The sequence below is a fragment of the Colias philodice genome, chromosome 7, assembly GCF_061535455.1.
Source record: "Colias philodice isolate Cphi_HAF_F1 chromosome 7, ilColPhil1 Martin Lab GWU primary, whole genome shotgun sequence".
Taxonomy (NCBI): domain Eukaryota; kingdom Metazoa; phylum Arthropoda; class Insecta; order Lepidoptera; family Pieridae; genus Colias; species Colias philodice.
Window position 1 is genome coordinate 10,324,570 of NC_143092.1, and position 13,525 is coordinate 10,338,094.

The 13,525-nt window shown below is 37.1% G+C and overlaps 2 protein-coding genes across 2 annotated transcripts in view; both read right to left on the reverse strand.

Annotated features, from left to right (window-relative positions):
- The window catches only part of shtd (anaphase promoting complex subunit 1), a 37,617-nt gene extending 29,077 nt beyond the window's left edge, over positions 1–8,540 (reverse strand). The window contains exons 1-8 of the mRNA XM_089697672.1: positions 8,357–8,540; positions 7,948–8,149; positions 6,059–6,367; positions 3,769–5,108; positions 3,329–3,527; positions 2,726–2,895; positions 563–1,270; positions 170–317 (exon numbers count right to left, since the gene is read on the reverse strand). Of these exons, the coding sequence (XP_089553798.1) occupies positions 170–317; positions 563–1,270; positions 2,726–2,895; positions 3,329–3,527; positions 3,769–5,108; positions 6,059–6,367; positions 7,948–8,149; positions 8,357–8,380 (3,100 nt within the window). The 5' untranslated portion in view covers positions 8,381–8,540. The remainder of the gene's footprint in view (positions 1–169; positions 318–562; positions 1,271–2,725; positions 2,896–3,328; positions 3,528–3,768; positions 5,109–6,058; positions 6,368–7,947; positions 8,150–8,356) is intronic.
- Positions 8,541–9,552: 1,012 nt separating this feature from the next.
- bbx (bobby sox) overlaps positions 9,553–13,525 on the reverse strand; it is a 31,867-nt gene continuing 27,894 nt past the window's right edge. Inside the window, exon 4 of the mRNA XM_089697655.1 lies at positions 9,553–13,450. Within this exon, the coding sequence (XP_089553781.1) occupies positions 12,053–13,450 (1,398 nt within the window). The 3' untranslated portion in view covers positions 9,553–12,052. The remainder of the gene's footprint in view (positions 13,451–13,525) is intronic.

The following is a 13,525-nucleotide window of genomic DNA, read 5'->3' on the forward strand; positions in this document are numbered from 1 at the left end:
TGAGGACGGATGGTTTGTTACTCTTTGACCGATTACAATGAAATTTGGTAGCTGAAGACCCAGAATAAGGAAGACCAAGAATAATAGGCTACTTTTTATCCTGGAAATCCTACAGGAACGGGAACTATGCGGGTTTGTCTTTCGAAATCTAGTCACTGTAAACACGTACCCCTATGGCAGGCCAGCGTAACGGCGCGGCAGTGCGGCGCGGCGCCGGCGGGGTGCGGCGCGCGCGGCGTGCTGCTGGCCGGCGCGCCCTCGCCCGCGCACACGGACCGCACCCCCGCACCGCGCCCGCAACCCCCCGCGCACAGTATCTGCACGTATAGACGTGTAAATACAGAATACACGCAAAAAATGAGTGATTAAGATTTTTTAGCTCTAGTAACTATTTTGATCAGTTTAGTGCAGAATACAACGAAGAGTTTTTAGTCCTATCGGAACACTCGTCAAATGTGTGCATACCTTAGTTTAGGTGTAGAATGTATATTATCAATATTCATACTCAACGCGATTTCTATAACATGATATTAAATTATGTAGTTAAACAATAAACACGTACCTCAATAATATCCCGGGACAGATCATTGACTTGCGGCATATATGGGTAGTATCCATCGTCGATGTCCTTCATCAGCGAGTCCAAATACCCAAATATACTTGGCGGTTGCGCATTAAAATAATTAGGTTGAACCAATTTCTTCAACACCTCCTCACATAGATGGGACTCACATTCGCCAGCATAACAGAATTCCGCTGGAAAATCCAGCCAATAATGATCGATGTATTTCTCCAAACATAAATCTCTAGCGATGCGATATAAAAACGTGGATAGGTGTTTCAAATCGCTCCCCAGTAGAGTGTTTAATTTGAAATCTTCATATAGCAAATGGAATGTATAAAACACGTGCACTGTGTACGGAAACAAGAGGGAGTTGGCATTAAATTCCATCGGTTTGTCTATATCGACTTTTTGGTCTTTCTCTTCGCTTTGCAGTAGCGGTAAGTTCAGCATATTTGATAAGGGCAGGCCGATCACTTTGTGCAGTTTGGAGTTCAATAAATAGTCCCAATCGTCTTGAGTGCCGTCGCTGGACGTTCTTTGCTTTTTGGTGGCGACTTCCACTTCTTCATCTGTTAGTTTTTGGGATTTATCTACGTCGTATCCAATTAGCGAGAGCATTAGGTTAAGGAACATATCCCATTCTTGGTCTGGTGTTAGATCCTGTGAGCCGGGTGCGTTTCGTATGCCGTACCATTTGATGATAACCTGGAGAGGAGAAAAACACGTAAAGAATGATTTGTACTTATGTGCATATTTTTTATTTATTTTTTTTTACAAAGAAAAATATATGAATATTGTTTTCAATAATAATGATGATGATGATATTGTTCATGAAATTAATAATAATTCCATAATTCCAGGGCCCTGGTGAAAGCGCCCAACGACCGGGCGAGTTTATACGTTCGCTAGCTATGCAGATACTGAGCCATTCTACGCACGCGCGGCCTGTGGATAGAGAGCATAGCGTACGGGATGTGGATGGGAATAGGTGGGTGTTTTTTTATGTCAGAGCAAGCAAAGGAGCAGGTGGGCCACCTGATGTTAAGTGGTCACCACCGCCCATAAACACTTGTAACACTAGAAGTGTTACAGGTGCTTTGCCGGCCTTTTATGGACAAATAAGCTCTTTTCTTGAAGGCCCCAATGTCGTACGCGGTACGCGGAAGGAAGTTGCGGGTTTACTTTTATCAGTCGTAAAAATTTCCAATTTTAGGAAGATTAGAAAAATGATTTTAACAATAGTTAGGGAAATTTCGATTTACAGAAAAATTACGATGTCAGGAAAAATTTTTATAAGTCAGGAAAATTTCCATAAGTCGGGAAAATTTAAGACAGGAAAATTTCCATAAGTCCGGAAAATTTCTATACGTCAGGAAAATTTATATAGATAAGGAAAATTTGTATAAGTCAGGAAAATGTTTATAAGACAGGAAAATTTCCATAAGCAGGAAAATGTCTTTACGTCGGGAAAATTAATATAGATAAGGAAAATTTCCATAAGGCCGGAAAATTTCTATACGCCTGAAAAATTTGTATAAACAAGGAAAATTTCTATACGCCAGGAAAATTTCCATGAGAAAGGAAAATTTAAGACAGGAAAATTTCCATAAGTCCGTAAAATTTCTATACGTCAGGAAAATTTTTTGAAGCCAGGAAAATTTCTATACGTCAGGAAAATTTCTATAAGCCAGCAAAATTTCTATGCGTCGGGAAAATTTCTATAAGGCAGCAAAATTTCTATAAGGCAGGGAAATTTCTATATGCCAGGAAAATTTCTATACGTCAGGAAAAATAGTAGTATTTTTCCTGACGTATAGAACCGATTACAATGAACTATGCGGGTTTTCCTTTGAAAACGCGGGCGAAGCCGCGGGCGGAAATCTAGTATGTTATATAATTTCACTTGATAAAATCAATAATTGCTAAAAATTGCTGCTGATATTTTTAGCGAGTCATCCATAGCGTAACTTTGTTCAGATCCGGCCCGAAGGACCACAATCTAATTTTTTCTCTGTGACGTCACAGTGCGGCTGACGTCACGCTCACCTGCACGGTGAGGTCGGGCGGCAGCGCGGTGGCGAGCGCGGCGGTGCAGCGCGCGAGCAGCGGCGCGCACGCGGGCGGCGGCAGCGACACGCGGTACAGTGACGTCACGCTCACCTGCACGGTGAGGTCGGGCGGCAGCGCGGTGGCGAGCGCGGCGGTGCAGCGCGCGAGCAGCGGCGCGCACGCGGGCGGCGGCAGCGACACGCGGTACAGCTGCCCGGCGCCAAACATCACGCTCAGCCGGTTGCCGGCCGCGTCGCAGAGCCCGCGGATACCCGGGTGCCCTTAACGGAACGACATAAGTAAAAATTCAAATCCAAATTTCATTGTAATAAACGTAGAAGATATTGTGCTGTGAGTTGTGACAAACTAGGACGGACGGACTGAACGATCTTATAAGGGTTCCTTGTCCGACTACGGAACCCTAATAAAACGAACATCCATACATCTATCCTCACAAACTTTCGCATTTATAATATTAGTATGAAGTAGAATCAGACACAATATGTACTTCAAAGAGAAAAAAAAATGATAGGTATCAAATTAAACGGTCAAAAAATATCTTGACCATATAAAAAAAAAACTAAATTATAATTTATATCAGGCCGAAATTTAACGGAATCTCAAGCAGATTTTTTCATAAATTGAGTTTTAGAAAGCAAATGCAGCAACCGAAAAAACTTTATTTGCAATTTTTTTTAAAGTCATCAAACATACCCATAGTTTCCTTCTGCTCTATTCTAGAAACTGACGAGTGAGGTACAGGCGACAATAAATGCAGAGCTGAATCATCAAATGTCGTATTATCACATCTAGTCGGTAACAGACTACTTCGGCGAGGAAATGGTGACTGGAAAGTCGATCGCTTAGTGTAAGGGGAGTCTATTAATCTAGCGAGCACTCCGCCTACATGGACCTGAAATTTTGAGAAATATTTGGTCATTGGAAAATAGACTTTATGATAATATGTATAAGGTACTGTTTTATTTAGCGCGGAAGTGAATAGAAAGGATGAAGAAGCAGTAAGGTGATAATATCAATTGCATACTGTAGAATATTCATTGAAACCAATTTTAAAACGTTGAAACAATTAGAAATGCACATAAATAACAAATTCAAAGCCAAAATCGCATAAAAATAATTTTAACTACTCCCACCTTGCCAACAAAATTGTTTCCAGACTGCAGAATAATATTTCCCATTTCGTCAATCAATGCCATCATTTTCAAATGCTCCAACACCACTGCGTCTTTGGCCATTACGGACGAAACCCAACCTACTATTATGTTTGTTTTAGACGTCTGTCCGTGACTATGAGATTTCTTCAACCGCATTATTTGTAATTTGCTCACCCCCTCCACTTTTACCATAAAGCATAGATAATTATGACCAACCAAGTCTGTGTGTAGAAACGCCTTTATATCTTTGGGATTCTCTATGGGATCGCGGCGTATAACTTGACTATCTGTGAATATGTGGTCAATACACACATCGGGGTATAAGGGTAGTGATGGAGGATTTTGTATCATCGTATTTGCTAACATCGATGTAGAACTAGCCTGGCCGATAGACGCGTGTGGTGATAACCCTTGCTGGTGAAATATATTAGCCATAGGACTATTCTGTCTCGATCTGGTTGGCGTTAAAGGTCCCTTTTTGGAGTGGAAAGGGCTGCCAGTCCAACTGTTCATAGATTTTCCCATACTTTGCATTGGACTGTTTACGAAATCAACTGACTGGCTGAACACAGTCGAATTCATGTTCGAGCACATAGCTAGACATTCATCCCGTAATGCTCTTCGTAATTTCCATAACGAATGCGTTCCTAACTTCCAATCATATAGCAGTATGATACTGGGCTTCGAACTGACAAATATTATTTGCAAATCGCCATCATTATAGTATTGTAAACCTTGTGAGGGCGATTTCATTAGTATCGGTGTGACTTCATCTAACGGATGGCTGAGAGAAAAGCATGTGGGTAATGGACAGTCTGGATCATATCCAGATATGGATTCTGCCCGCAATTTTGCGCTCATTTGCGACTGTTTGAATGTTCTAGACCTCGAAAAGGAACTATTATGAGATTCATTTAGTTTAGAAAACGATACTGGCAATGTGGAATTATGTAGAATAGGCGGTGTTTCCTTTTCGAGAAGCACTCCGTATTTCATGGGCCATACTTTTTTGACTTGGAAAGGTATGCTGGTTATATATTCTCTGCCATCCATAGCATATACCCTCATGCATTTGTTGTCTACAAGTAATATTGATGGCATAGTTTTGCTTTTTATGTGTTCTGTATTGTCTTCTATCTTTATGTTTTTCTTGGAATCGCCTATTTGTGAATTCAGTGCGTCTATGAGCATAGTGTTGTTTATGTCTATGTGAAAGTCTGCGAATGCGGCGTGTTTGATGGGATTGTCCATGGTGTAACAAGCTATGGTTTCTCGTTGTTCAGAGGCTGATGTTTTTGAACCAGGTGTTGAGATCAGTCCTATTATATAAGAAAAATATATATCTATAACATTGAAATCATTAGTAACATATTTCTCTTAACTGTTAAAATAACATGTTGCTAATTTAAAAAACGTGGTAAGGAAAAAACGTTAACTGTAAAATCCTTGATATCAAACTTAAAACCTTTTCATTCATTTAAACTTAAGTTTTTACATTCCAATTATATTTGATACTAGCTTCCGCCCGCGACTCCGTCCGCGCGAATGTCGGTCTTCGCGTGGATGGTTTTATTTCTCCATTTTGAGTAACTCTGACAGTAACATCTTATAAATATCTATTGGACTCAAATACGGCTAGGCCTATAATAATACCCAACGTGTGTTCGCTGTTCTACAGAACAATGTCTATGGATAAAACTGAAAAATTAAGATTATTTTTTTTCTTCGTATTTTTTCAGGATAAAAAGTATCCTATTTTACGCCCAGGATAATAAGGTATAATTATACCAAGTTTCATCGAAATCGAACCGTTAGTTTTCCCGTGATGTCTTCACATACAGACAGACAGACAGACAGACAGACAAAAAATTTTTAATCACATATTTGGGTTCGGTATCGATCCAGTAACACCCCCTGCTATTTATTTTTTCAATATTTTCAATGTACAGAATTGACCCTTCTACAGATTTATTATATGTATAGATGTAATGAATTCTTCATAATTAAATAATTGTGAATTTTCATTGTAAAATAAAAAAAAAATCTGTGGCATTCGGGGACTGCCGCGGTAAAGCTATTGCATGCTATGCCTTCAAGCCACACCTCCGTGCCCGTCGGAGTGGGGAGCGTGAGGTTTTTTCGTTACGGAATTTCTGGATTCGGTCCCCGCACTCAAGGCCCGCGATAGAAGCTATGCAATAGCTTAAAAAAATGTCTGAACCAATCTTGTGTTTTAGTAGTAGTAGAGAACTATTAACCTAAATCTTACCTTTAGACCATACAGCAGTACACCCCTTCACATACAATTCTTCTTCATAATAACAGTCTGTTTTTGGATTAAGAGGTTTCTTGTTTGATTGTGTTGTTTGTGCGCTATTTAGGTTAAATTTTTTGGACATATTACTGGAGCTATTCGCACTGCCAGCTCTGGAAGGACCAGGTTCGTCTTTCTTTAGCCCGCTCATGAGTTCCGACTTGATGGATATATTGAAGTCAGTTTTGAGTCGACTCGGAGGTCGAAACGAATCAAAATCGTATTTTGACTCTTTAGAGGATTCTGGCTCTATGTCTTCTGCCTCTGAAATTGGGAATGATGTATTGAAAATTAAAGTCTATGAAGTGATTTTGGTTGTTGGTTGATTTATTTAAAACTATCGCTCTGCCATGGCTTCACACAGCTAATTAATAAAAATTTAATAAAAATATGTGTACATAAATCTTAGTATATGTTTCGAGTTAATTAAGTAAAGAAAACTACCTATGCAATTTTTTAGTCTAAGTTTAGTAGTGTTGTGATGAATTGTAGCAAACTAAACAAACTTTTGTAGAAACCAGAAATTACGAAAACTAAATAATAGTTTTCGAACGAAAATAAGTCTATCATGTTGTTGCATCAAGAGGACAAAGTATAACCTAAATAAACTTTCTTATTCTAATTGAAGTATTATAATTTATTTTTTAAAATAAAAGAACACATATTGTGGCATAAATATGTAAACAATAAGACAATAAACCGTTGCTTCTCTTTTGGAACGCAGCTATGTATTCTGAAATCATAGTAAGTACTTTGTTTTATTCTTAAAGTATTAGCTTTCGTAGTGCATGCAATGTTAGGAGTATTTTAAGTGACTGTGAAAGAATTATTCAAATGACTTCAATATATTCGAGCTTATTAGTTGCAAACAAAGAAAAAAAACTAATCTTTTCTTTATAATATTAGATTAGATAATAATATTACTTATAACTTAATAATGTCGCAAATACATATATACATATATCTAGATGTTAACATATTTTCTTAGAAACAATATTTTTTATATTAACTATCATGATTACACATTTTTAAATTTTTTTTTTGTGTGGTGTTTCTCAATGTTAGCCAGAAGGGTTTCTACATTTTAACGCGGACGTGTGGGCGAACTGAAGTTTCACCCTGGTAGCGACATGCGCAAGGGCGTCCCCCCGCCACGGGGATCTCGAACCTCGGCTTGGGCTGTCGCGTGAGTGGAGGAGGCCAGAAGGGCCCTAATCGGACGGGTTTTAAATATTAGTTTGCTCAGAAAACTATAGGTGGGAAAAATTGCCATGCAAAGTACATAAGTAATATAAAATAACTAGCTTCCGCCCACGACTTTGTACGTGCATCCCTGTTTTTCCCCGTTCTCGCAAGAATTTCGGGAAATTCTTTCTTGGCGGAGGCCTACGTCCTAACATCTACCTGCATGCCAAATTTCAGCCCGATACGTCCAGTGGTTTGGGCTGTGCGTTGATAGATCACTATATCAGTCACCTTTGAGTTTTATATATAGAGACTAACAATAAAACTGTTACTTGTAGTTTTTACCAGCTTTTATCAAAATAAACTTCCAAGTGAACAAATACTATATCTTTACTTTACAATTTTAAAGGTAAAGAAACTAGCAAACCACCTGTGGCTTCACCCACATGGTCAAAGAAAAATTCCCATAGGAATGAAATGTTTCACTGCAATAAAATGTACCTTATCACTCTCTAGCCTCTTTACTATATTATTTAGTCACAAATAGGCTTGTCGTTGCGACAAAACCATTGCTGTTTAGACAAACAAAGACATTTTCACACTTATGATATAAGTAAGGATTTAACGCTGTAAAAGTGTAAAGTTCTCATGGAATTTACCTTTTGCCTTGTAGTACACTTCTCTGATCGTCCACCATTCTTGTTCTTCTTCATCTTTGTGGTCTGCAACACTATCGTCTTTTATGGCGACATTTGTTAACTTATACAGCAATGTGCTTTCTGACAAAGACACATTGTGGCCCTTGTTGTAAATCTTTCCAGGATGCTTTGCCAGGACAGTCCGACCGTGCGGCACAAACTCCTTAAATTGATAAGTAAAATTCGTATTGGTTTAGAAAAATCAATAATTGCATCAAAGAAAATGCAATGTTTATTGCAGAAAGTAAAGCACATTTCTCTAGTCTTGATATATATGCGTGCTTTTTTTAGTGAAATAATTGCCAATTCATACATGAATATTAAATTTTAATAAAAAAATAGAAGAATTATTATATAAAACTGTATTTACCAGAGGTTCTGACGCCGCAATCATTTTATCTTCATCCAGATTTGTAGGAAGGAATAGTATACACTTTGTGAATCATATAATTTAATATTGTTTAGCTCTGTAAACAATATTTGAACAATTTTGTTGTTGAAAAATGTAAACTAGCAAAATGCATGCAAAATTTGCAAACACCGACAATCTGCAAAGTGCAAACTGCAAACGACATCTAGTGTCACTGTCAGATTGATAACGTGCAATTGTCATTTGTGACAGATATGTTTTTTTTTTATGGAAAGTAGCTGCAGTAGCTGTAGTTTTTTGTCATAGCCTTGTATACTATCTTATTTGTGATCTTATTGTTGTAGCACGAAGTTTGATAAAATGAACTATTAAGTAAAAATTGTTAATCTTGTAGGCTTTGCTTGTAGGTAGATATTACCTACTTCCATTTTGGATTTAATGAATTTTCATTAAAAGCACAAAATTTCTATATCATGATATTGCAATTTGCCCAAGGGGCTTGCAAGTAGCAATGGAACTAAAATTTATGACTACAAGGTTGCCTATTGCCATACTAAATCTTTACTTGCTGTTCACTCAAGACGATTAAGAAAACATGCTTTTCAGCATTGTTTTCACGAATAAAATTAACAGCTTATATCTGTTATACTCGTATCTATACTAATATTCTGTGCTAATATTATAAAGCTGAAGAGTTTGTTTGTTTGTTGAAAATCTCAGGAACTACTGGTCCGATTTGAAAAATTATTTCGGTAATTAGATAGCCCATCAATTATCGAGGAAGGCTAAAGACCAACGGGAGCGGAGCAATGCGGGAGGAACCGCGGGGCACAGATAGTATATCTATACAAATATTATAAAGAGGAAAGGTTTGATTTTTTGTTTGTTTGTATGAATTGAATAGGCTCCGAAACTACTTGGCAGATTTGAAAAATTCTTTCACTGTTGGAAAGCTACATCATTTCTGAGTGACATAGGCTAGGTTTTATCCCGGAAATCCCACGGGAACGGGAACTATGCGGGTTTTTTTTTGAAAACGCGGGCGAAGCCGCAGGCGGAAAGCTAGTCTAATAATATCACTGCTAAATTTAATTAACATCAGTTCAGCTGCTCTCTGTTTTAAATGTGACTACCAGCATAATTGTAGTTGTTTATTTAGGATTTCTATGGGACAAAAGGAAAATAAAAGAAAATACTGTTAATATGAATAAACTTTATTACTACAATAAAAGTATTTAATTAACCGCACTTGCTTGTAACAAAACATTTAACAAAATACTTTGGGAGCCAACTTAACACTTTGGGTGCTGACTTATTATGCCCTAAACAAAGACCAGTGTTTCTCAAACCACATCGACTTTCCCCCACCTTATATTCCTTTTATATTATACAATATACATAGATAAATGAGTAACACGCAAATTTGTGCTGAACTTTAATCCTGCTTTAACAACGTAACTAAAATTTATAGACTCACAGCACTAAATAATTTGCGATCTTAAAAATAAGATAAAATCTTTACTTGACTAACAATAACGATCACCAATTCCTTTCGGATAGGAATTCTTTTTAAGAAAAGGTGATATAACAATGGTTGACGATGATGCGTCGGGTATTAAAAAAATATATATTTCATTAAAATCTGTTGCGATAAATAAAATAATAACACGCATAATATATAGTGTACACCAAAGCGCTAAAATCAATTATTTTGTTTGCAATACATAATATTATAAAACCGGAAGCCGATAAAATGCGGTTAAAATAAATAGAAAATAATTAAAAACCAATCAGTAAGTGTAATCAGTGCATCATCGACAACTATTACTATAAATATTTGTTATTAAAACTCTTATCAACATAACGCAGATCTGACAGCACCATATTTTCTATAACACTTTAAAAATATATAAGCTCACCATATTATAGAAAATGTATAAAATGTAAAGGATGTAAATGATAATATACAATACTATGCCTTATTCCTTCCTCGGCATGGCCCCATTGGTATCTTAACACTACCTAGTACCTATCCATTCAATATAAGGCTCTGACTTTCCAAGGCAAACAAAAATTTATTACTGTGTACAGAATACGGGTATATACGATTTAAAAATTCACTAAGCCCCCATGCGCTTATAAAATCTCATCAAGGAACCATCGAAAGCTCGCTAAATTACAAGAAAATCTAACAATGCATAAACATATTAACATAATTATGACAACATTAAATCATCATGATCAAATATATATAGTTGAAAAACAAACAAAACTTTTTACTTGCAGATACAATTTTAGACATTTTGGAATGCCGATACGCTATCACTACTTTATATGTAAAATAGATGGATATATATATAGTAAATACTTTATTTCAACATAATATACAATAATAAAAACTACTACCTAGCTTCTATATACTACATACATTTGGTCTTTGGATGAGCATGTCACATTATGGCTTGTGTCATCGTTTGTAACTTTAAATAATATAAGTGCACTTTAGAATTTAGTACTCGTTATTTATCCTTTAAAATACTATACTAGACTAGACCTGCAAACGAAAGCTACGCACCGTTTAAACTTCTGTTAATCAAAATAGAACATCACAGAAGCCGTTAAATCCATTTCGAAATAAAAACAAACAACTAAAATTTGAGAAACACTGTTCCACAAATCATTAAAATTAAATGTGGTATAAATATAAAAGACAATTTAAAATTTGATGATAACGATGTTGGAAAAAGGCGCGAATTCTATATAAATTTTCGATATAATTCAGGTACCTAATTGGGACATTACTTAGTTAAAGTAATTTTTTTAGATTAAAAATATACCTTGATACATTAACGAGTGTTTGAAAAACAGATAAATAAAACGAAAAAACACTTGTTTTTTTTTCAAACTAAAACTAAATAAAAATTATCACAAGTTATATACGTAACGAGTTTCACTCGTAAATGTGATTGTTTTTATTCCTGGTAATATCACCTTTAATTGATATTTGGATAAATCAACAATCTCGATGTGTTACCATATGTGAAAAATTACAGGATCAAGAAATACATTAAAATTTTCGTGTAATTGTTAACCACAATAATAAAACTAAAGGGGTAAATGTTACCAATATATATAAAAATAGTGTACATTAAAATTGCACTTTTGCATTTTTCAATAAAATCATTTTAAAAATGCAATGCAGTCTATGCATGTGTCTTAGATTCATTATCGTCTAAAACATTAAGGCGATCTGGATATTCTAACTTTATACATACTGAGGTTTACTTTATATTTATGATGACTTATTTTTGGCATTTAAAAAATTATTGTGATGAATGGCCGGATACAGCAAGCTCTTTCAGTAATTGGCGATCGAAAACATGCTGTATACCGTATTTTTTTTAATTTTATTTTTTTATACACATAAAAATACATTATGCCTTGTTTTATTTCAGTGACAACTAACTATCACCCTTATCTCTTCCTAAAAAGCAGGATATCGCAGCCTACCTCTAAGTATACATATAGTTCTTCTATTTAGTATAAATAAAGTCTATATCTAGTTTATAAAAACTACCATTAAAAGTGTACAATTACTCTTTATGCGTACAATGTAAAAGTAGATTTATATATAAATATTTTCTGATTATAAAGTAAATAATTTTTGGAATATCTTTTTAAGGCTAGGCCGGTATTTTATACCGTGGAAGGGTCCTCGCACACTTTGGCGACTTTAGTGGTCTCTTCTATTTTAGAAGTGTTCGCTGCGACCTCCGCGAGCGTGGCCAGCGCGAACAGGTCCACACTGTGCGGGGAACGATTGCACATATCCATGTTCTGCACCACTGTATTCAGTGCTTCTGTTGCGATCTTTATTTCAGGGCTAATCTTGTTGCCCCCGTTCATATCGTTGGACACTAAACTGTTGATTTCGAGTCTTGTGATGCTTATTTTCCTTGGCTTGCGTTTCTGACTGCCGATGACTTGCTCGCGCCAATGTTCAGCCATCTCCCGCCGCTCGTCCATAAGAGGCCGCGGCACGGAGTTGATTATCTGCGACGATTCCAGCGCTTTAGGTTTCAAATTGATCGTTTTCTTCTTACGTTTATTCTCACGTTTCTTCTGCTGGAACTTCTCGAGGCTGAGCGACGGCAGCGCTTTGATTTTCGCGTCCAAGTCGAAATCGGCAGCTTTGAATGTTTTGTTTAGATTATTGTCTGGTTCGGACGCTTCGACTGTATCAGTTTTTTCGCTTTCAGTCGACGTATCGATTGTAGTGTTCGATTTCGAAGTGTCAGTGACTATTTCTTCTTGTATGTAGCCTTGATCCCAACTACAGGTAGCGTTGTAGACTTCCTCCATTCTATCGGGATAGTCCCTCCTCGGCCGCTTGTTCACGAGAAGCCCTCCAACCGCCATGAACTCTTGGTAACGCTTGCCCTTGCACGTTCGTCCCGATTTAGAATTCTTCTCATCGTCCGACCAATTCCTGCTATCGTCGTCTTTTGAAAAACGCTTATCGACTATTTGGTCTATCACATCTTGGTTAGTGAATTGGTCGTTTGGAGGTTCAGTGTGGTTGTAATTGAACGTATGCTCTTTCCCCGCTTCGAACTCGTCCTCGAACATCTTAGTGGTTTCCGTTAAAGCGTTCTGGAGTTCACGTATACTATCTTCTCCCTGAATTTTGGGTTTTTCTATTACATTATGAGATCTGTATTCCGTCGAATTTGAGATCGTGTTGAACTTAAAGGAAGGGGGTGAGTAGTAGGGGTTTGGAGTTGTATTTTCAGTCTTAGGCGTGAGGAGGCTGCTTAATCCCCCCATTTGAGCTTCGTCGGCGAGTTTGCCGGGCGTGAACATCGAGAGGGGTTTCGGTTCACTGTCGTGAGTGTTATGGTTGGTTTTCTTATTGAAGTCTATTTTTGTAGAATTATTGTTTGTCTTCTCGTACTCGTGATCGTGATAGTCATTGTTGGGGGCCTCGTGCTTGTCGGTGGAGTCCCGCGGCCGAGAGGAGAGCGTGCGCAACGGCGGGGCGGGCAACTTGTACCATTTGAAATCGGGATTCGCGCTAAAGAACGCGTCTTTGTACTAAAAAAGAGACAAAAGATACAATTAATTAATATATAAACTTGTCTTCAATACAGAGACTATATTGAACAATGT